Source organism: Thamnophis sirtalis, unplaced genomic scaffold (genome assembly GCF_051295495.1).
Source record: "Thamnophis sirtalis isolate CommonGarterSnake01/CBP01778 unplaced genomic scaffold, rThaSir2_p1.2 scaffold_13, whole genome shotgun sequence".
In the NCBI taxonomy this organism is placed as follows: domain Eukaryota; kingdom Metazoa; phylum Chordata; class Lepidosauria; order Squamata; family Natricidae; genus Thamnophis; species Thamnophis sirtalis.
The window spans coordinates 29565836-29586574 of NW_028261393.1; the positions used below are offsets into that span (position 1 = coordinate 29565836).

Genomic DNA, 20739 nt, shown 5'->3' on the forward strand with positions numbered 1-20739 from the left:
TTCCCCCGCCCGAAAGAACAAAGGGAACCTCTGCCGCCGCAACCTGGCCCGCCTCTTTCGCGGCGGCTCTCCGGCGCCGAGCCTGGGAGTCCCTGGAGGAGCTGGCGGGGGCTGCAAGCGCCGCAGGCTGGACTGGAGCCGGAGATGACGCCCCTCCGGCCGGGTAAGGCGGGTTGCCCTCCCTGCCGAGCCCCTCCGAGCGCCGAGTGGGAGCTGGCTGCCCCAGCCGCCCCGCTTGCTTTAGGAGGAAGAGCCCGCGCCTCTCTTGAGCTGGGCGATCCCCGGGCGGCGTCCGCAGAGCCAGTCCCGAGCCTGGCGGTCAAGCGCGCGGGATGTAAGAGCTTCGCGGGGGGGGGGGGATCCAGTGCAGAGGATCTCGCATCTGCTCCGCCTTCCGCGGCTGAAGGCATTGAAGGGGGCCCGAGGCCTCCTGCGATTGGCACAGAGAGAGCGCCCTTCTCAGCCCTGGCAGACTTGACACTTCGGCTCCCAGAATTCCCCTATCGGCAAAGCCCCGGCAGGCAGAATTCTCTAATCAGAGAACTGTCAGATTGTGTAATTCAACAAGTAGATCTTCCCTGGACGGAATAAAATTTTGACCGCAGGTCAAAATTGCCAACTGTCAGTATTAAGAATGCTGCTATTCCTTGGTTTTACTTCTGAAATTTGAGTTTGGAAATAAGCAAATTAAATCCCATCTTCACAATTCAGATAAATGAGAGAACGTGAAACAACTTTGGTGAAAAGGGTAAAAATGATACCGGTAGGAAGAGAAGAATGGATCTGGGGGACAATATGCCCTCAACTGGGTGGAAACTACTAAAAGACCACCTGGATGGACTGACCTTCCCCCGGATGACCTGGACTTTTGGGTGTCCCCCCACCCAGGACACATTCGCAGGCACAGAAACACAGAGAACGCTGCTGCTCATCATTTCTTCTTCCCTCTTTCTCAGCATTAAAGATGGGGAAAAAAGAGATCTTCACATAAGGTGTTCAAAGTATGATAATCTGATGATTTGTGGCCCAAATAAGAACTCTGTGTTTGTTTGTTTCTTTTCTTAGCTATCCATAGCTTGGTCATCTCCATCACAAAAGTTCACAAACATAAAAGGGCATTTTTCCTGCATCTTCAAAGATCAACTTTTGCTTCCATACAGTCTTCACAGCTGCTTTGCCAAGGGCTAGTTTGTGATACAATCAGATCAATCAATCAATCAGAATAGAACTGGAAGGGACCTTCAAAGGCTTCTAGTCCAACCCTCTGCTCAAGCAGGAGACCCTCTAACATTTCAGACAGGTGTTCTGTCCAGTCTTTTCTTTAAACCTCCAGTGATGAAGAACCCACAACTTTTGAAGGCAAGCTGTTCCACTGGTTAATAATTGTTCTCATTGTTAGGAAACCCAAAGATGCTTTAACTGGCTAGCTACTCAGTGGAGTACTTCTTTCCATGCGATGGAGCATTGTCCTGCATAAAAATCATGGTCATCTTGAAAGATGCAGACTTTTTCCTGTACCGCTGCTTAAAGAAAGTGTCTTCTAAAAACTGACAGTACATTTGGAGGTTGAGTTTGAGTCCATCTTCAACCTAAAAAGACGCAACCAGCTCATCTTTAATAATACCAGCCCACACCAGTACCCAACCTCCACCTTGGTGGCGTCGAAGTGGAGCTCCGTGCTCATTACTGATCCAGCCACGGGCCCACCCATCTAGTCCATCGTGTCACTCTCATCTCATCAGTCCACAAAACCTTTGAAAAATCTGTCTCCAGATACTTTTTGGCCCAGGCTTACCGTTTCAACCTGTGTGTCCTGTTCAGTGGTGGTCGGGTTTCAGCCTCCCTTACCTTGGCCATGTCTCTGAGCTCTGAACACTTTCTACTTCTGGGCACTCCAAGTAGGCTGCAGTTCTGGAATATAACAGCACGGAAGGATAATGGGTTCCTGGTAGCTTCATGTTTGATTCTTCTCAAACCTTTGGCAGTTAAGGTGCGTCTTTTTTCTCTCGACATGTTTCTTGTGACCCTGTTGACTATTTGCAACAAAATGTTTGATAGTTCTGTGACCATACCCCAATATCTTAGCAATTTCAAGAATGCTGCATCCCTCTGAAAGACATTTTACATTTTATGACTTTTCAGAGTCACCTCAATCTCTTTTTTACCCATTTTGTCTGAGGAAAGGCAGTTTCCCCTCGCATCTGTGTGCTAGTCGTTCCCGACTCTAGTGGGTGGTGCTCACCTCTGTTTCAAAGCCGAAGAGCTTTGTCCGAAGATGTCTTCGTGGTCATGTGGCTGGCATGACTAAATGCCGAAGGTGCATGGAATGTTGTTCCCTTCCCACCAAAGGTGGTCCCTATTTTTCTACTTGCCTTTTTACATGCTTTCGAAGTGCTAGGTTGGCAGAAGCTGGACATGTAATGGGAGCTCACTTCATTACGCGGCACTAGGGATTCAAACTGCAGAACTCCCTCATTACACAAATACACAACACCTGATATGCTTATGCCAACTAAGCATTCAAGTTTATACGGTTCTACCACAAAACCCGGACAACAAAATCGCGGTCGACAAAAGCGCGTATGTTACGTCATCACAGCGCGACAAAAAAGATCGAAAAATGTAAAAATAAAGCTAAAACCTTCCCCTAACCCCCCCAAACCTAACCCTAAACCTAACCCTAAACCTAACCCTAAACCTAACCCTAAACCTAACCCTTAACATAACAAAAAACCTAACGCTAACCCTTAACCTAACGCTAAACGTAACGCTAATGCTCTAACCCTAACCCTAACCCTTAACCTAACCCTAACCCTAACCCTTAACCTAACCCTTACCTTTATGTGAATCGGCTTGCTGTAATTTAATTTTTATTTCAATTTTTCGATCTTTTTCGTCGCGTTGTGATGACGTCACATACGCGATTTCGTCGACCGCGCTTTTGTGGAACGCGCTTTTGACGGGTCACGGTTTATACAGCTTGGACGTGGGAAAATATGCATAAAATGATATGGTCAAAATATACATTTGCCTAATAATTGTGCACACAGTGTATTATACAACCATTTTTGTTGGGTCTGTTTCTTTTGAATGGTTTGTATCTTTCCATCAGCACATTCCAGTCCTAAGTTTCATTTTACCAAGCTTCAGTAATGGCAACTATATTATATGTGCCTTCATGTACTAATACTTCAAGTTTACCGTGCTTGTTCCCTGAAGTTTGAGCGTTTGTGTCTAGGCATTTGAATCCTTTATGGGTCTTGGGTATGTTCTTATATTTCCTACTTTGTATCTGGGGTTTCCGTCACTCTCTACTTCACTGTGCTGTTTCCTCCCCCCCATCCTTATATGATTGATTATCTAGTGGTTTTTGGTTCGAATTAGGTTTTAAAGGTCTTGAAGATTGCCTCCCTCCCCCCTCAATTTTAGTTTAAAGCCCTTCTGATAAGAGCCAGTTATTTCCTTGACTTACGACCATTTTTGAGCTCAAATTTTTTGTTGCTAAGACAGTTGTAAGTTTTGCCCCCATTTAACAACCTTTCTTGCCACAGTTGCTAAGTGAATCATTGCAGTTGTTAAGTTAGTAGCACAACTGTTAAGTGAATCGGGCTTCCTCATTGTTTTTGCTTGTCAGATCACAAAATGTGATCACATGATCTTGGGACATTGCAACTGACATAAAAATGAGCCAGTTGCCAAGGGTCTGAATTTTGATCACGTGTGTCTATGGGATGCTGCAACAGTCATGTGAAAAATGGTCATGTCACCTTTCTCTGTGCCATCCTAATTTTGAGCGACCACTAAACGAACAGTTGAGGCCAGGACTAGTTGTATGTTTTTTGACAGCCTGTTCCTTTACAGTTGATGGGTGATGCAACCATTCCTAGGGTTCGTTGTTATAATTGTTGGTAATGTATCAACTTGTTTTTTGTCTCATTTTGTCCCTGGGCTTCTTGATTCTTTTACTTTCATTACATCTGGCAGCTCCTTTGTGTCTTCAGCTGTCCGTGCAGTGTTATCAACTCAGCCCAGGCTTATGTGTTTTCCTCCAGTTTTAAAGCCTCACTTAGCTTCTTCCAGTCCAACTTCCCTTCATTTATGAGGATACAGTTTGAATCAATAAAGAGAGAATACACTGCCTGGCCTCACTTAGTGGGCAACCTGGAGCCATCTCTTTCACCACGTCTATGGAGACTCTCAGTCATCCCAATCCTGGGTATCCTACATGTGCTTTTTCAAAAGGCAACTGGTCTTTTTTTCCCCCTTGAAGCTGTTTCACTTCTCATCCAAGAAGCTTCTTCAGTTCTGACTGAATGGTGTATATTCCTTGCAGTCCTCTGGTCATTAGCACTCTCTCTTGGGGGAGGTATCTATGCCTTCAGGGTCACAGTGCAAATAGGTGTAGAACCTTCTTGGAACAGCTGAAAGGACTGTGCTGTAGATAGGAGATAGATGGTGTCGTATCCCTCCCCCTCTGTGGAGAGAGTCATGTGTTTGTGGTTGTTTTGTTTCTCCAATACACAGATTTGCATGTCTCACTGCATTGTATTGCGCATATCACATTGCCCAGTTTGAGCCTGGGTGTTTTATGCTTGGAGTGGACAAGCTTCTGCCTTAGTGTATTCTTGGATTTAAAGTGTGCACATATGCTATGTTGGTTGAAGATCCTCGTGAGCTTTTCAGATGTTTCTGCATGGTATGGAATGATAATGTTGCTTTCTTTGTTGTTCTCTTCTTTGTCTGTTAAGGAGGCGCTCCTGCTGGCTCTTTTCCTGGATTTGATGGAGGCCCAGTTGGGATAGCCAGAGGTTCTGAGGGTTTCCTTGATGTGTTTTAGTTCTTTTCTCTTCCCCCTTTACTGGTAGGCAAACTTTCATGCCGGTGGTTGTAGGGTTCTGAACACTCCCATTTTGTGCCCACTTAGATCTCCACATCTCTTCTGTACTTGTCAGTACCCTGCTTCCATCTTTCTTTCAATCAGGTCTGTCTCTCCATTGGTGTCCTTTACTACACCAATTTGAGGTTGGAATCTCCTTCTGAGTTCGAGATCTCTTGAAAGACCTTTTTCCATGTCTGTTTCTACCTTCAGTGTCATTAGTGTGACATTGTGCCTTGTTTTTTCTACCAGCTTTCTCAAACTCTTAAGTCTTCCCAAGATTTTTATCTTTCTTGACTTTGGCCTTTTTTCCTTCTTGACAATTTCCAGATGTTTGTTCTGACATCCAGCATGCCACCTTCTGTTTCTTCATCTTTAGCACTCTATTTTCACTTTCACATTTGATACCCTCCCTTGGTTCCTCTTTACACATCCATTAGTTCAGAACTCAAAGCGATTCCTGTTGTTGTCTTTGACAATGGGGGTTATAGAACTGTGGTGGCGCAGTAGTTAGAATGCAGTACTGAAGGCTACTTCTGCTGATCACCAGCTGGCAGTAGTTTGGCAGTTTAAATCTCACCAGGCTTCAGGTTGACTCAGCCTTCCATTCTTCTGAGGTTGGTAAAATGAGGAACTAGATAGTTGGGGGCAAGAGTCTGACTCTGAAAACCGCTTAGAGGGCTGGAAAGCACTGTGAAGCGGTATATAAGTCTAAGTGTACTGAAAAACATATTGTGGAAACTAGTAATGTTTATTCTTTTGCTTTAGTCCGATTGGGAATTTGCACACGAGCAGTTTGCAATCTGTCCCAGTCAACCCACTCCCTATTTTGCTATTATAATTACACTTTCTCACCTCTCAATATAGTCAGTATGTATCAATACAGTCAGTTTTATTTCTGTCTAGGCATTATTTTGATTTGAAGAATATGTTTCTTAGCAATGAAGGAATCATTATCATTTTGATATAAAATGACAAATTGTTTTCGGGCTTATCTAGGCCATTTGGCCCAACAGTTTTTCCTCATTATTTCCAGCTTTGGCATCATTCAGCATTATATCATCAATCATTTTAAGTTGTTTAGCCACGTGACAAAAATTGGTAAAAATACAGGCTTTATTCATCATTTTTTTCTTCTTATTACGTCTTTGCTTTTGGTGACAAAAATGATCACTGTCCTCCTGCATCTTCTTGTTGCAGCTGCCCAAGGGAGTGTCTGCTTCTTTAGCTGGAAAGACCTTTGGGCCCTTTGCTGACCCCGCTGGGCACGAACAGTTTCCCACTACTTCGGCTCTTCTTTCCCAGGGCAACACCCACTCACCCCCACACACTCCTGAGGTAGTTTAGCAGGGTATCAAATTCTCACAGGATCAAAATGGGTGACAAAAAAGGAAGACAAACAACAGGTACATGTTGCATTTCTATTGGGTACAAAGATACATACAACAGAAAGTCTATTGTACAACAGCATTAAAAATTGGAAGATTTTCTTGACACTGCAGAAGACAAGAGAAAAATATGGACAAAGATGATCTCCCCAGCTTACAATCTATGGGGCCCATTTACAACAGCCCATTCTCTTCTTGCCAGCTGAGCGAGTGGAGGAAAATTTCAGCAGCAACTGAACCCCACAGAAAACAGGGGCCCCAGTCTCCCACTTGGGGCAGGGATTACATTGTACAAACTGTAGTAATAATTCTCATTCCCTAAAACTCTGGCCTATTTTTCCAGAGGAACTGCTATGGGGGGAGAGGAACAGGACATGGCAGCAGACAGGCCTTGAGCTCAACCGTGAGCACCCCTCCCAACACACTCACACTCTCTCTGTCTCTCTGTCTCTCTCTCTCGTGGAAAGGAAGCTACTAGCAATAGAAGAATTTTATATTAATACTTAAAATGGCCCTGATTTAGCTTCCATCTAAAAGAGTTAAGTTTATGATTGCTTTTAAGACCAAAAGTGGCACGAATTAAAATAACGAATTGGCTATAAGTGAAGAAGGGCCCAAATGAACAAAATAACCCCCAAACCTCGGAGGACACCTCACATGATCCTGTAGACAAACGATCCATCAAAAGTGCTATTGGGACATACCTCAGGCAGCCAAAGAGTTGGACCAAGGTTGTTCTAGCTCCTGGGCCTATGGCCACTGTGGTCTGGACTGGGAGGTTAAGTTTTGTCTCCTTGAAAGTTACACAGAGGAGAATTTACTTTGCCACCCAAAATTCACCAGGCACAAAGACAGGCAGGAATGCTTAGCATGTGCAAAACAGTTAAGGAAGCAAAACCTTTGGATTAAATCTTTAGTACATACATACACTTGCTTGTGTGTGTGTGTTTATGTGCATGCACACATATAATCATCGAGGCAACTGTGAAGTCATAAGGCTATTGAGACATCGATTCTGGAAGTAGCAAAGTCCTGGAGATGATGCCTCCTCCACCCACACCCATGAAGGGGGCACCTTGGTCTCTTCTCTCTCCCCATGTCACAGTAACACATCAGCTTTATTCCCCACCTTCTCTCCCCCAACCCCGTCCCCACCCTGCAAACTACAGACTAAAAAGAATAATCTACCACATTATCAAACTCCTGAGTCTCCAACACTGGCTTTAAAGGGCAGATCTGGTACTTGAAAAAAGAAAAAGAAAGAAAATTTCAGGGTGGAAAAAAGAATCAACCCTCAAAAGTCCCACTGGGATTTTTGCTTTGCATCTGCATTAGTATGGCACTCACTGAGAGCTACAACAGCCAGATGTTGCAGTGGGAGGAGGTCAGAATTAGCAAGTTTCCCCTGCTTTGCTTCCCACCTCTTAAAAGGCTCATGGCTGGATTTGCCACACACCTAAATGTTCACACAGCACCACGCAGAACAGAGTCAATCTCATTTATAGATCTATATATAAAAGGTGGATGTTGCTGCTGTACATCATGTTGGATAATACAGAGAGATTATTTTAAAAGCCAAAGAAGCATTCAGTATTGTCAAAAGCTTTAACCTGAAAGCCCCGGAAGAGTTTTCATCCCAGCACGGGGCTTCAAAAGAGGAATGGATCCACCTGGAGAAAGCTGCAACCTGCCCACATTTCCTTCACCTTTACGGAGCAGAGTCAGCAGCTTCCTCTGCCGGCTGCCTGGGTGCCAGACATGCGCTGGGGGCCCCAGGCTGCTCGGGGGGCCCTGGGAGGCCCATTGTCTGGGCCAGATCAAAGTCCTCTCCTGCCCGAGGGCCCTGCAGGGCCAACTCTTTCGGGATGCCGTGGGGCTGATCCTCCACCTCTGCCCCCGTGGTCAGAGACGCAAAGGCACACAGATCCTGGACCTTTTTATTCAGGTCATTGCGTTCGGTTTGCAGGGCCCGGCACAGCTTCTCAAGGCGCTGGATTTTCACTTGGAGCCCCTCCAATTCTTTGTCCCGGAGGGTTTTCTGTACAGGAAGAGCAGCATCAATGTCAGAGTCAGTTTTTGGAAGAAAACATCTGGAGACAGTCATCAGAAGGAAGTTCAAAAGACAAGCCAATGGATTCTCTCGCCCCAATGGGATCAGCCCGCCCCACTCACTCCCTTCAGCAGGAATTTTGGTTGGGGCTGTTGAGAAGAGCCCTTTGCCCTCTGGCCCCTGCCCTGAAGAACGTCCTACCCTCAGAGATGAGATCTGCTCCCCCGCCCAGCCTTCCAGGGGGTCCCTAAAACATGGCTTCGCCGGTTGGCTTGGAGCACCGATGGGGGACTCCTTGCTGTAAATCAGGGGTGGGTTCCTACCAGTTTGGGCAAATAGGTAGTAACTTAGCCGGCCACGCCCCTGAACCAGTTCTATCAGTGGTGCCATAGGCACAGCCATCTTGTTTTTTGCATAGTGCGCATCAAGTGCGAAGCACATCCCTGAGCGAACCAGCAGTAACAGAAGCCGTAACCCACCCCTGCTGTAGATGGTCAGCAGGATAAGTCCTCAGACCTGCACAAGCCATCTCCTTGGTCTCAGATTTTAGGTAACTTTAAAAACTTTAATTGTTTCTAGATTTATCTTTATTTTTATTGTTTGTCAGTCTTTTGTGAGAAATAGATGGCTTAAATCTGTTTAGGAAGGCTGCCCTGTTTAGCTACGTTACACACACACACACACACACAAAGCGAAAGCCTCGGTCTCCCCAGAGGAGGGGGCCACGTTACCTCTTCCGCCATCTCTAGAAGGGCTTTGTTGCTGCTCTCCCACCGGGATCTGTACATCGTTGTTTCTTTCTCCAGCTTCTTGATCTTCTTGGTCATCTACACAGTGGCAACAGAAACAAGGAAAGAGCCATTACAAAGCGCCTCCCAAGATTCTGGGAGCTGAGCCTGTCCTGCTGCTCTTCAGCAAGCCAAAAACTGGGATTATGGAATATGAAACTGTATATTGAGTGATGTAGCTCTTGCTCTTGCAATCAAAGGCAGTTGAGGATGGATAAAACCACTGATTTCTTTACAAGGAAGATAGAACCTTGTATGGAAGCATGGAAACAAACAAGAAATGAAAATATTTCACTGAGTCTCGATAGGTACAAAAACAGTGGCAATGGAAGGGACATGGTGGCTGCTGCCACAGAGCAGATCAGCCAAACTGGACTAACCCATTTTCTCGGATTTTTTTTCTGCAAAAAAGCAGTTCTGTAAGCCAGAGTTGTCCTAAGGCTGCAAGTGGGCAAAAATGCCATAAAAGCTTTCTTGATCCTGGTGGCACCCGCTGCAACCCCAGCTCCCTCAATAGCCTCTGGCACAGCAGGACCGCAAAGGCAGAAGCAATGCGGCAACTACAACACATACACGTGCTTTCTCTCTCTCCCTCCCTCCCTCTCTCTCCCAGCACTTTCAGAAGCAGAGTGGAAAACATCTGTCTGGACTCAAGGTCTTCCCTTGAGGTTTTTGCACCGGTCAGTCAGACTCGCCCCCCCATCCCACCCCGCTCCTGCCCCCAATAGCCTTGATCCACTTTATACCTTCTCCATTTCTTGCTTGAACGTGGTGAACACTTCGCTGCTTTTGGAAAGGGTGTTTTGAAACTCTTCAAACTTCTCTGTGTAAAGAGCCAGCTGAATCAGAGAAAGCAGAGAGGAATGATTGCTTGGAACATTCATGTTGGCAGCTGTTCTATAGGGTCAGGAGGGAGGAAACTAGGATGGCACCACATGGCAGGTGCCACGTGGCAGGAGGACAAATTCCTCTTCTCCAGCCCCGAGAGCAGTGGCTGTTGCCAAGTCCCATCCCAGGCTGTCTATGGGTGCAGGCGGTGTCCAAAAAGTCAAGATGGCAGTCGCAAGCAACCAAGTAAATCCCTGCTCCTGTTTTGATCCTGCACCACTACCTACAAGCCACCATTTGGACTTCTGTCACAGATGGCCCAGATCCATCCCACATTTGGTTTGGGAAAGACAGTGTCTCCTTTCTTAGAGCCTTGCAACCCCAAAGCAAGTTCCAAGCCCCCTTTCTGGGACGCGACAAACATCCCTTAGGCTAAAACAGGAATCTCCAACCTTGGCAACTTTAAGACCTGTGAACTTTAACTCCTAGAATTCCCCAGCCAGCCACGTCCACAGGTCTTAAAAGTTGCCAAGATTGGAGATTGCTGGGCTAAACCAACTGAACCAGAGCAAAGATGCCCCCTGCCACCCCACCTGCTGTTTAAGGTGCGCCTCTTGTTGCTTCATCAACTCACACATTCTTTGGGACTCCACGGCTTCCTTCAGCAGCTGCAGGAGAGAAGGAAGAAGAGAACAAGGCGGAAAGTTAGTGCCACCTCTGGATGAGAAAACAGGAAGTCTCTCTGACTAGCAGGGAATTTCCTTCCGTGGAAGGCCTGCCTCTGCTACCCCAGGTTGCTATTCAGCCTCTGCTCCCAAAGGATGGAATCCAAGGATGAAGGCGAAAGCCTGGCATCTTCCCCCTCTAGGAAGCTCTTTCCAAATCCGGATCTCCGTTCCTCACTGATAAATGGGTCCGCCAAGAAGGAGATCTCTCTGAACACTGTGGCTGCATACAGGCAGTCCTCAGCTTACGACTCCAAATGGGATCAGAATTTCTGTTACTAAACAAGGCAGTTAAGGGTTAAATGAGTCGTACCCGATTTTATGACTTTTTTGCCACAGTAGTTAAGCAAAGCTTTGCAGTTTTGCAGGGAGCCTCAGGGTTGCTAAACAATCTGGATTTTGGCCACTGACTTTGCTTGTTGGCAGCCAGCTGTGAAGATGGCAAATGGAGATCACATGCCCCCCCCCCAGGATACCCTAACAGTCATAAATGGATGCCAGTTGCCAAGCACCTGAATTCTGATCACATGACCCTGGTGATACCGCAACGGTTGTAAGAGAACAGGTCATAAGTCACATTTTTCAGTGCCATTGTAGCTATGAAGTCGCTAAACAAGCAGTTGTAACTCAAGGACAACCCATAACTGGTTATTAGAACTCCTGACAACTCCCCCCGTCTCCTGGGATTTTCAGCCCCCGCCTCTTCCATGGTAGCTCAAGATCCTTCCTCTTTTCCTTAAGCTGCCCCAGAATCTGCTGTCTCCTAATCCCTTCCGTTGCCTGCTTGAGGAGGGCAACGTGGCCGTCCCCCAGCTTTCGGTTTGTTAAACAAGGACACAACCACGCAAAGCCTCACAAAGTCCTTTTCCCGTTGGTGCCTCTCCTCCGCCTCTTTCAACATCTCCTGAGCCTGCTGGAGTTTGGCATCCACCAACTGCTGCTGCAAGTCCTTGTGTTTGAAGACCTTGTCGATGTGCTGCCAAGAGAAACACAACAGGCGTCAGTCGAGGGCGGCCACCGCTGACTCAGCGCCAAACTCCCAAGCCTGATACGAAGGCAAAGATCCTTCCCCAAAGGAAGCCTCGCTTGTCCCAACACTGATTCTGCCCTGTGAGAAAAAAGGCTGAGATATTTTCTGGGCATGAAATGGTGCATTTGGATATGTACCAATGGCGTCATCACAACAACATGGGGACACAGAAAGGTTTTCCTGAAGGGGGCAACCAAGTAAGGAAGGGCAAAGCTTCTTTCAAGCTAAGCTCAGTCCCAGGTGATGCCGGCCTCCCATGCGAATGGCAGCGATATGGGGGAGGCCAGCCCCTGCCCTCGTCCAGCATGGCTTGTCAGATGCCTAACGGAACCCGCAACATCAGCATCGCTGCAGAAGAATGCCGCAGAGCTTCTATAAGCAAAGCGAAGCAAAGCAGAGCAAGCTGCTTCATTGCTGGACTCTGCAATGAGCCCTGAAGCAGCCATTCATTTTTTGAGCAGCCACAATTCAATGGGGCACTTTGGAAAATGGTGACTGAATCGTGCCATGTGGCCCAGCAACGGAGGGGCCTGACGTCCCCTCCCAAGATTTTCAAAGGCGGAGGGGGAGTGTGTGGGGCCCAGTGGGGTGGGAAGCAGGCCCAAGAAGTGGAGGTAGCCCAAGTGGTGGGAAGTGGAGCAACAGGTGTCTTGGGGGTGCGGGAAGTACTCCCCCAAGAGAGGCACCCCATGCTGCACTTAATGACTGCATCAGGGAGAGCAGGGATGGGGAAGTCGTTAAGTGAGGTGATCTCACTTAACGACCAGCATCACTTGAGATCATAATGGCTAATGCTCACCTCCTCTCGCAGTTCATATTGCTCAATGAGCTTCTTCAGCCTTTCGGCCAGCTCCATGTTCTCCTGGCGCAGTTTGGAGTTGCGTTCATTATGCTGCTCCATCTGCAGCTGGATGTCATTGAGCATCACCTGGAAGTGGGATGTTACCTCCTTCCTCTTCTCTTCCTCCTCACGAGCTCGTTGGACACCCTCCTCCTGTAGAGGCAAGTCGAAGAGCCTCACAGAGCAGAACAACGACTCCAACAATGCAAAAGAGCCCACTCACAAACCCCCCAGGGGAAATGTTGCCAGGCCAAAGCGGCTGGGCTTCAAGAACCATGAACTGCAATCAGCCATTCAGAAACCTCCCCACCCCCGTCGAATCCCAGCCAGGCTCTTTCCCTCTTTCTCCCTCATGGCCTGTTAGTGTCATGACAGGGCAGTGGCTATGCCTGGCCTCCCGTGGGCTGGATACCAACCATCTGGGAGGGCCCTTTGGCTCTAGGCCTGTATTTCTTGTGATTGTGGGCAAGATGCTGACTATTCTTTCCATTATATGGAGAGAGGGTTTTTAACATTTTGTATTTTTAAAAATATGCCCTTGTCTTATTCATGATACTATAACCCTGGTCATACTTGAGGTGAAGGACTAAAATATACAGACAGTCCTTGACTTACAAGGATCTGAGGCTGCGATTTCAGTTGTAAGTCAGGATGGTTGTAAAGTGAGTCATCATTTACTACAGCAGCTGTTATGAAAACCTTTTGTGAAAACCCACAAGGGGGTGAGATTTTGCCACAAACCGGAAGTAAATGCCTGTTTCGGTTCCTGGAAAAAACACAGTGGACTGCAGGATGCAACAAACAGCTGTAACCACCGGCCTTGCCAAACGACCAAAACGCGATCATGTGAGCGGGGATGACGACGACAGAACTTTGGGTTGCAAGTCCCTTTTTAGGGGCCCATCCCAATTTTGAATGGTCGCTAAAGACTGGTCATAAATTAAAACTATCTGTCATCAGCCTCTCTGGCTCCCAAGCCTAATAACCCTTTTCCTCTGGGTCAACACTCTGTTCAGGGAGGAAGAAGAAAGCCTCCTCCTCCTCCCTGAATAGAGTGTTGACCCAGAGGAAGGAAAGTGTTCTGACCGAGGCTTCCCAAGAGCATGAAGCAAACTCCTGCTCCCGACAAAACCCCTTTTATTAATTGACTGAATGAGCAGAATGCTCATTCAGATCTAGCAAAGTCTTTCAAGGATTTACAGCCACAGACCTTATCTGGCTTGGAGAGCTGACAGACCGAAATCTGCAGAACTTGGCAAGTGTCTCGGAGAATCACGAACCAATTAAGCGAACTAATTGTCTCCTGAAAACTCCACTCCCCTTTCGCTCCTCTTTTATTTCCTCTGGGAGGGGCCATTCACCGTCCACCTGTAGCCTTACTCCCAAGTTTACCCCCGTTCTTTAGCTGTTCCCTTCATCTGGCCACTCTGCACTTGTGCACAATGGGAACAGGCTCCAACTGTTCTTCTGCCTCACTGATGTCTGACTCTGAAGGCAGCTGATAACTGGCATACGGCCCTGGCCCCCTCTCTGCCTCCAATGCAGAGACCTAATCAGAGCCTTCCCCAGACTCCAGGACTGGCCCATCTTCCTCCCCAACCTCCTCACTGTCCGAATCTGCTGCCAGCTCCACTGGTCACTGGCAGGCTACAACAGGATGCCCCTATCCTTCCCTTCCCCACCAAAGGGCCAGAAGATGCCTGGAAAACTCCTGGAATGGGCTCTGAGAGGTGGGATATTGGTGGGAGGTTGGAAGAAGTCAAGGTAGGCTATGACAATTTTCTCTGCTGGCATCAGGCAGCCTTGTGTACCTTGAGGGTGCGGTTATGTCTTTGTAGCTCCCGGCACAGGCTTTCCAGTTTGGTGCGAGCCAAAACAGCCTTGTTATGCTCACTTCGGAGATGGTCCTTCTCTTGCACCAACTGAGTCTGCTTCTTCTGCAGGATTTTCATCTGCTTCTGAGAGTTCCGGTGCTCCTCCAGCTGATGGGACAGAAGGGAAGGAAGGAAAATAAGGAATGAGTACATCATGTAGCGGAAATGACTGAAGAATCTCCATGAAAAATGCGAACAAGGTAAAGAAGACACCGTAATATTGAACTCTAGTTTATTGAGGTAGGCAGGAATAGTAGATCCTTTACATTGTAAAGAAGGACATTGTTACTCCTTCACTTGCTCCCTTATACTATAGCAACAAGATCCAAGGAGGAGTTGGGTGGGGTGGGGGTTTCTCACACTAACCTGTCTTCCCTGGCTGAGCTGTTTGTAAAGTTCATCACGTATGTTCTGCAACGGTATTTCTCTAGCCCAGCAAGTTTAAGATGTGTGGACTTCAACTCCCAGAATTCCCCAGGCATCTTAAAGTTGCCAAGATTGAAAAACAGGCTTTATGATTGTGAAGGAGAAAGGTTCTGACAGAGGCATCCCTCTTTTCCTGCTGCTAATGGGTTTCCCTCTTTGACTTGCTCTGCCTTCGCCAACCAAACAGCCCCTGACTGTTCAGTAATTCAGCAAGGCTGCTGGGCAAGGAGGGCAGCCGTTATCAGCCACTGTATCTGGAGTGAAGCAGAATGGCCCCTTTTACTGAGCTAAAACCTATGACTATCTTATAGGTAGTATATCTCGATGAATGTATTCTATTTTATTTTTCTTTACGTACACTGAGAGCCTATGCACCAAAGACAAATTCCTTGTGTGTCCAATCACACTTGGCCAATAAAGAATTCTATTCTATCTAGATACTAGTTCTTTTCAGTCTACATTCCCCTTGGATATGCATAAATGCAGACATGTTATGTTAAATTAATCAGCCTTTTTAAATCATCACTCATTGCTGGGTTTTTCTGATCAAGGATGCCAACACAAACCAGGGATCTGTGTTCTAGATTCTTTTCTCTCTTGCAGCTGCCCAAGTGAAGATGATCTGAAGGCATACAAATCTCCCCTTGGGGGCAACCCATTTCCTTGCATACGTGGAGAAAATTCTCGCAAAGGCACTCACCAGTTCTGCGTATTTCTTGCAGAGGGCTGCCAGCTTCTCCTCAGAGGTGCTGAGGGTGTTGAGGGTCTGCATCAGAAGAGTGATCTCCTTTCCTGGAAGCAAAGGACAAAGCAAAATCTCATTCAGAGCAAGCACAAAAACATGGCAGCAGGGCAGTATTCGAGAGGAGGAAACAGCACCGTCTTAGGAACTAAAAAGCCTCTAGAATGTGGGAAATAAAACTTAGACATATTCCAGTTACAGACTGCTACAATCGTTCAAGCTAAGGTAGCTCGGAGCTTCCCTGTATTTTAGTTACACAACCACCTGAAGAGGTGGGTGGCTTGTGGGATGCCAAAAATCCCCCCAAAAGATTTAACATCGGCTGCCCCATCCAAGATTAATATTTTAACTGCTAATGCTCTCCTTGCAAGTTTCCTTAAGGATACGGAGAGCTGGGATGATTTAGCAACTGGGGTTGTATGTGTGTGTGCAAGGGTAGCCTCTGTGTGCATTCATCCCTTCCCGGGCCTCCACATTGCCTGAATTTTGGAAGAACAAAGGGAATGCAGGCCTGTCAGCAGAGAACTTCCTACCAAGCCCTCTGGGCTTCTTTTTCTCCTGGACTCGTTTGTGGTCACGCTCTCCACTCTCATCGCCAATTCCCCTGGGACCCTCCTTCTCGCCATTTATCTCAGGGCAGTTCTGCTCCTGGTCCCCGTTTCGGGGGGACTCGCTCCGGCACTTCTCTGGCTCATCTAGCTCCACAGACTCATTCTGGCCGTTGTCCTCTCCAGGCCCTTCCTGGTTGGTGTCCCTGCAATAAGTGCTCAGAATATCCTCCAGCTGTCTGCTCAGCTCTTCAGAAACATCGGAGACCGGCTGGCAAGGCAGAGCCTCCTCTACCAGATGGGCTGCAGACAATAGAAAGCACCATTCAACATTAAGAGGGGAGAAGTTCCAAAAAGGAAAACAGAAATCAGAACACAGCTGTTGAGAGAATTAGTTAAGGATAAAGTAAGAATTATCTCTCAAATGATTCTACATTTAAGGAGAAATAAAACTAGTGAATTTCAGGGGAACACACCCTCTTCTTTCTTCCTCTGCTCCTCGCTTACTGGCATTTCAAGCCTGTCATCAGTAAAGTGTTTCAAGCCAGAGAGGCCAAGTTGGTGACGACAATCCCCACTTCCTGCAATCCCTCCAGGAGCCTCGGTTAAGTCGCTGTCTTCTGGCCCCAGAGTATCTCTTATTTGGGAAGGACTGGGGGGTAGAAGAGAAGCTTTGCTTTCGCCATCTTGGTTCTTCATGGTACCTCGCTTTCAAAGCCACTTTTGGCAGTTTCTATGTAAAAACAAAAACAAAGGGCATTATTTTGGGATGGTTATTCGCTGTCCGGCAACAGCACACATGCCCATAAAGATTAAATACCGTATTTTTCAGAGTATAAGACATTTCAAAGTACAAGGTGCACCTAGCTTTTGGGGAGGAAAATAAAGGAAAAAAATCTGCCTCCCAGCAATTTGCCTCCTTGCAACAAATAGCAAACAGTACAGACAATATACACTGTGTGGTGTATTTCTGTGCATGTATGCCTGACCCATAGAAATAGTAAAGAATTGGAGAAATGTACATTATGGCAATACATTAATGCCAGAAAGTTTTCTTAAAAGTAGTCACACTAACTGCTCCCAATTATTTAAATAGATCTATTCCAAACATGACTAAGTCAGGGTCTAATTAGACAACAGGACACTGTTACATTTCAGACTATACTTGTACAGGAGCTGTTAAAATTGTTGTGGCTTTCTGGCACATCACCTTATTCTCTGCTATTTAAAAGAAGATAGAATAGCACTGATCAGATCAAGCATTTATTTTAAAAAGCTTCTTCATTTTGTTAAATTATCTAGAACAATAATAAAGCAGTCTTTAAAAAATAAGTAATAATTTGAACATTCTATAGGCATTTATAGATATTGACACCTCCTTGCAGCAAACAGCCTGATTAGCACAAGAAAAAAAAATCTGCCTCTGCCTCCCAGCAATTTGCAGCAAACAGCAAGTTTCACTTTCAGTTTCAGCACCTCCTGATCATCAGCTGTTTCAGGCTTCAGGGATTGCCATAGCCTATTGCAGCCTCCACAAGCCCCATTTTCCGTGTTTGCTGAAAGGAGGTAAATTGCTGGGAGGCCGAGGCCAAAGGGTGGGCGCTAGCGGGTGGGTGGGGCTACATTCAATGTATAAGACACAGCCAAATTTTCACCCTTTTTTAGGGGGGAAACGTTGCGTCTTATACTCTGAAAAATACAGTAAGAACTGGAATGGCCAAAGGAACACTAATGTTACAGCCAACAAGTGGCAATTTTAACAATTGTTTGCTCTCAGCAAGTTAGTACCTATTGCTGTCACACATTGCAGAATATCACTGATTGATTGACCGGTTGTCTAGGAAGTAGTATGACCTCAGATCGGGTGAGCTCTTGTAACTGGGAGGTGCACTTATTTTGGCAGAACAATATCACAAAGTGAGTAAAGACATGACATGCACTGGGACAGCATCATAATATCTGCATCTTTTCCTTGATTTGGGGTGGGGGAGATTCTTTTTTTAAAAAAAAGATATTCCATTTATCATTGTTATTAAAGTTCTTGCCTTTCATGACTCTACTTCTCTGCCAGGGATTTAAAGAATAGGATTCCTTAGGCCACCAAGAAAGATGCAAAGGTTGCACTGCTCCTGCCTTAAGCAAAGCTCAGTCATTTGTCACTGCCAGCCCTTTGGAGACTCCCAAACTCAGAGATCCTCTTAGTTGTGTTACAAGCCCCACCAGGGACGGATTCCAGTAAGAGTCTGGAAGAGTATTCCAATCTTAGAGCAGGGGTCCCCAAACTTGGCAACTTTAAGACTTGTGGACTTCAACTCCCAGAATTCTCCAGCCTGCTGGGAGTTGAAGTCCACAAGTCTTAAAGTTGCCAAGTTTGAAGACCTCTGCTCTAGAGACAACAACCCCCCTCCCTCTCCAGGGAGGTCTTTCTGGATCTGCCTTCTCGACTATTCGAAGGGGAGCCCAACCTCTTCTGTCCCTGGCGCCCCCCTACCATTTTTCCTGCACCCCATACCCGCCCTACTGAAATAGTCCTTTACCGCTCCTCCTATCCCCCCCCCAGCCAGGACCGGCTCAAGGGGGGGGGGGGCTGCGCTAGGTGTGGCTGGAAGCCGCACTTGTAAAGGGGGGGGGTGTTCCCTCGCCTCCACCGGCGACAGCCGCGCCCAGGCCACGCCCTCCTCCCGCCCCCCTCCGTTCTCGCCCCCCCTCTGTCGTGCTGCTCCTCCTCCCCTCGCGGGAAGCTCCACAAGCTTCTCCCCACCGTACTATCACGTCACTCCCCGCCGCCGTGACGTCACGCCCGAGAAGTATGACGCGTTCGAAGCGACTCGGCGAACCAGAGGACCCCCTGCTCGGGCCCTTTGTTGTTCTGGCGCGGCCGCTAGGCCTCCTCCTCGCCGCTGCTTCGTGGCTGCCGGGTTCTCGTTCCAGCCTCTCTCCGCTTAGCGGCTCCTCAACGCTTCGCAGGGTTGCAAGGAAGCAGTTCCAGCCGGGACTCGCACTGCCTCTGCGCCGCTAACGGTCAGCAGCCAATCAGCGGGAGGGAGCGAGAAGAGCATGCTGGGAAACGTCGGAAGAAAAAGCGCCACCCGAGGCGGGAATCTGGATTGGACTATAACTCCCGGCGGCCCTCATTCTTGGGGAAGGAAGCGGGTGGCCCGAAATCACAATTCCCAGCATCCCTCGGGGTGGGAACCGGTTTCTTGCTGGGAGCTTAAACGTGGCCAAACTTCAGGCGGCAATAATAACAACAACAACAAAGGCAGAATATAAGGGGAAATAGCTGGATGACAGATTAAATAGATAGAAAACCAAAGTTTTGCATGGACAGCACTTGAAAAACATTGAAGGGAAATGTGATGACAACTTGACATGGACATGGCTTAAGAGGGGAACTATAAAGAAAGAAACAAAAGGTTTAAAACTGGCTGCTCAAGAACAAGCACTAAAAACTAATGCCATGAAAGTGAAGATACAAAATTCCACTGACAACCCAAACTGCCGACTTTGCAATAACAAAGTCAAAACTGTTTCACATTTAATATGTGAATGCAGCAAAATCGCACAAACTGATTACAAAGCTAGACATGACCGAGTTGCTAAATTAATCCACTGGTCATTATATAAAAAATATGATTTACCTGTATCCAGAAAGTCATGGAAACATAAAGTGGAAAAGGTATCAAAAATGAGAAGGTGAAGATCTTGTGGGACTTTCAAATACAAACGGATCGTCATTTGGAGCACAACACGCCAGATATCATGGTTGTGGAGGGCCGAAGTGTAGTTTATTGATATCGCTGTTCCTGGAGATGCCAGAGTCGAAGAAAAAGAACTAGAAAAAAATCATGAAATATCGTGACCTGGCCATCGAAACTAAACGGCTATGGATGAAGCATATAACTGATACCAATTGTCATCAGGGAACTTGGTACCGTGTCCAAGAATTTTACAAGATACATCAACAAATTGCAGCTTCCTGCAATAACACCAGCGGAATTGCAAAAAAATGTGCTACTCGGAACATCTTATATTTTAAGAAAGTACTTGGTTGATACCTAGGACACTGGCAGCAAACCGTATCAACCATTAGCACCAGTCACTGGTATTTGTAATGCATTTTTGAATGTTCAGTTGGCTGAGTTTCATGTTTAATGAATAAAGTATATAATAATAATAATAATAATAATAATAATAATAATAATAATAATAATAATAAAAACTCCGCCGTTGCTGGTCCCAAGCCCGGATGAGAAAGGAGGAGGGTTGGGGTCAGGTTGGCATCTGGTCCCGTAAAAAAAACCCGCCAACCCATACAATATGGTGAAAAAAACAAATAAGAATTCCATACCACATCGGTCATCGCGCGGGTTAACAAGGGCCGCGGCGGATGTTGGGGTCCCTGGACATCCGTTGACAAGTGGGCTACAAGTGGACCAGCCAACAAAACGACAAAAATATAGTGCAGATGAAAACCGTACCATAATGGCCTGTTACTACAACTCAGAGCCAGAAAAAAGAGGCTATTTAAAGCGAATGTATGAATTATGGAAACAACAATATCCAGATTCAAATGTTAGTGAACAACGACTAGCAGATCAAAGGCGATTTATTATACGGAAT

General features: G+C 46.7%; 1 protein-coding gene and 1 long non-coding RNA gene across 6 annotated transcripts; one reads left to right on the top strand and one right to left on the bottom strand.

The window, feature by feature from the left end:
* Positions 1-35: 35 nt before the first annotated feature.
* Positions 36-15762, top strand: LOC148043112 (uncharacterized). 3 transcript variants are annotated; one of them, XR_015698374.1, is made up of 4 exons: positions 62-163; positions 1066-1990; positions 14470-14600; positions 15430-15762. It is a non-coding gene; the product is annotated as an uncharacterized LOC148043112 (long non-coding RNA). The 3 variants fall into 3 exon arrangements; XR_015698372.1 differs by lacking the exon at positions 1066-1990 and having other exon boundaries at positions 36-163; XR_015698373.1 differs by lacking the exon at positions 62-163 and having other exon boundaries at positions 752-1990.
* TXLNA (taxilin alpha) lies at positions 6284-19147 on the bottom strand. 3 transcript variants are annotated; one of them, XM_014057653.2, is made up of 11 exons: positions 18883-19147; positions 16593-16849; positions 16102-16419; positions 15527-15618; positions 14338-14508; positions 12485-12679; positions 11512-11631; positions 10524-10598; positions 9849-9941; positions 9046-9141; positions 6284-8302 (listed from the first exon to the last, which is right to left on the bottom strand). In XM_014057653.2, exons 2-11 carry the CDS (start codon positions 16813-16815, stop codon positions 7973-7975), a joined length of 1713 nt encoding a protein of 570 aa, XP_013913128.2. In that variant the 5' UTR covers positions 16816-16849; positions 18883-19147; the 3' UTR covers positions 6284-7972. The 3 variants fall into 3 exon arrangements, with proteins under 3 accessions (XP_013913128.2, XP_013913127.2, XP_013913129.2); XM_014057652.2 differs by having other exon boundaries at positions 18878-19147; XM_014057654.2 differs by lacking the exon at positions 18883-19147 and adding an exon at positions 17905-18453.
* Positions 19148-20739: the final 1592 nt, after the last annotated feature.

Bases quoted from the DNA above. Each gene is read 5' to 3' on its own strand.
- TXLNA (XM_014057653.2), bottom strand. From the start codon at position 16,815: ATGAAGAACCAAGATGGCGAAAGCAAAGCTTCTCTTCTACCCCCCAGT. The intron at 14,509-15,526 runs GTGAGTGCCTTT...CTGTCCCATCAG, and splicing joins GCAAGAAATACGCAGAACTG to CTGGAGGAGCACCGGAACTC. The intron at 9,942-10,523 runs GTGGGGTGGCAG...TCTCTGATTCAG, and splicing joins AGGCGCACCTTAAACAGCAG to CTGGCTCTTTACACAGAGAA.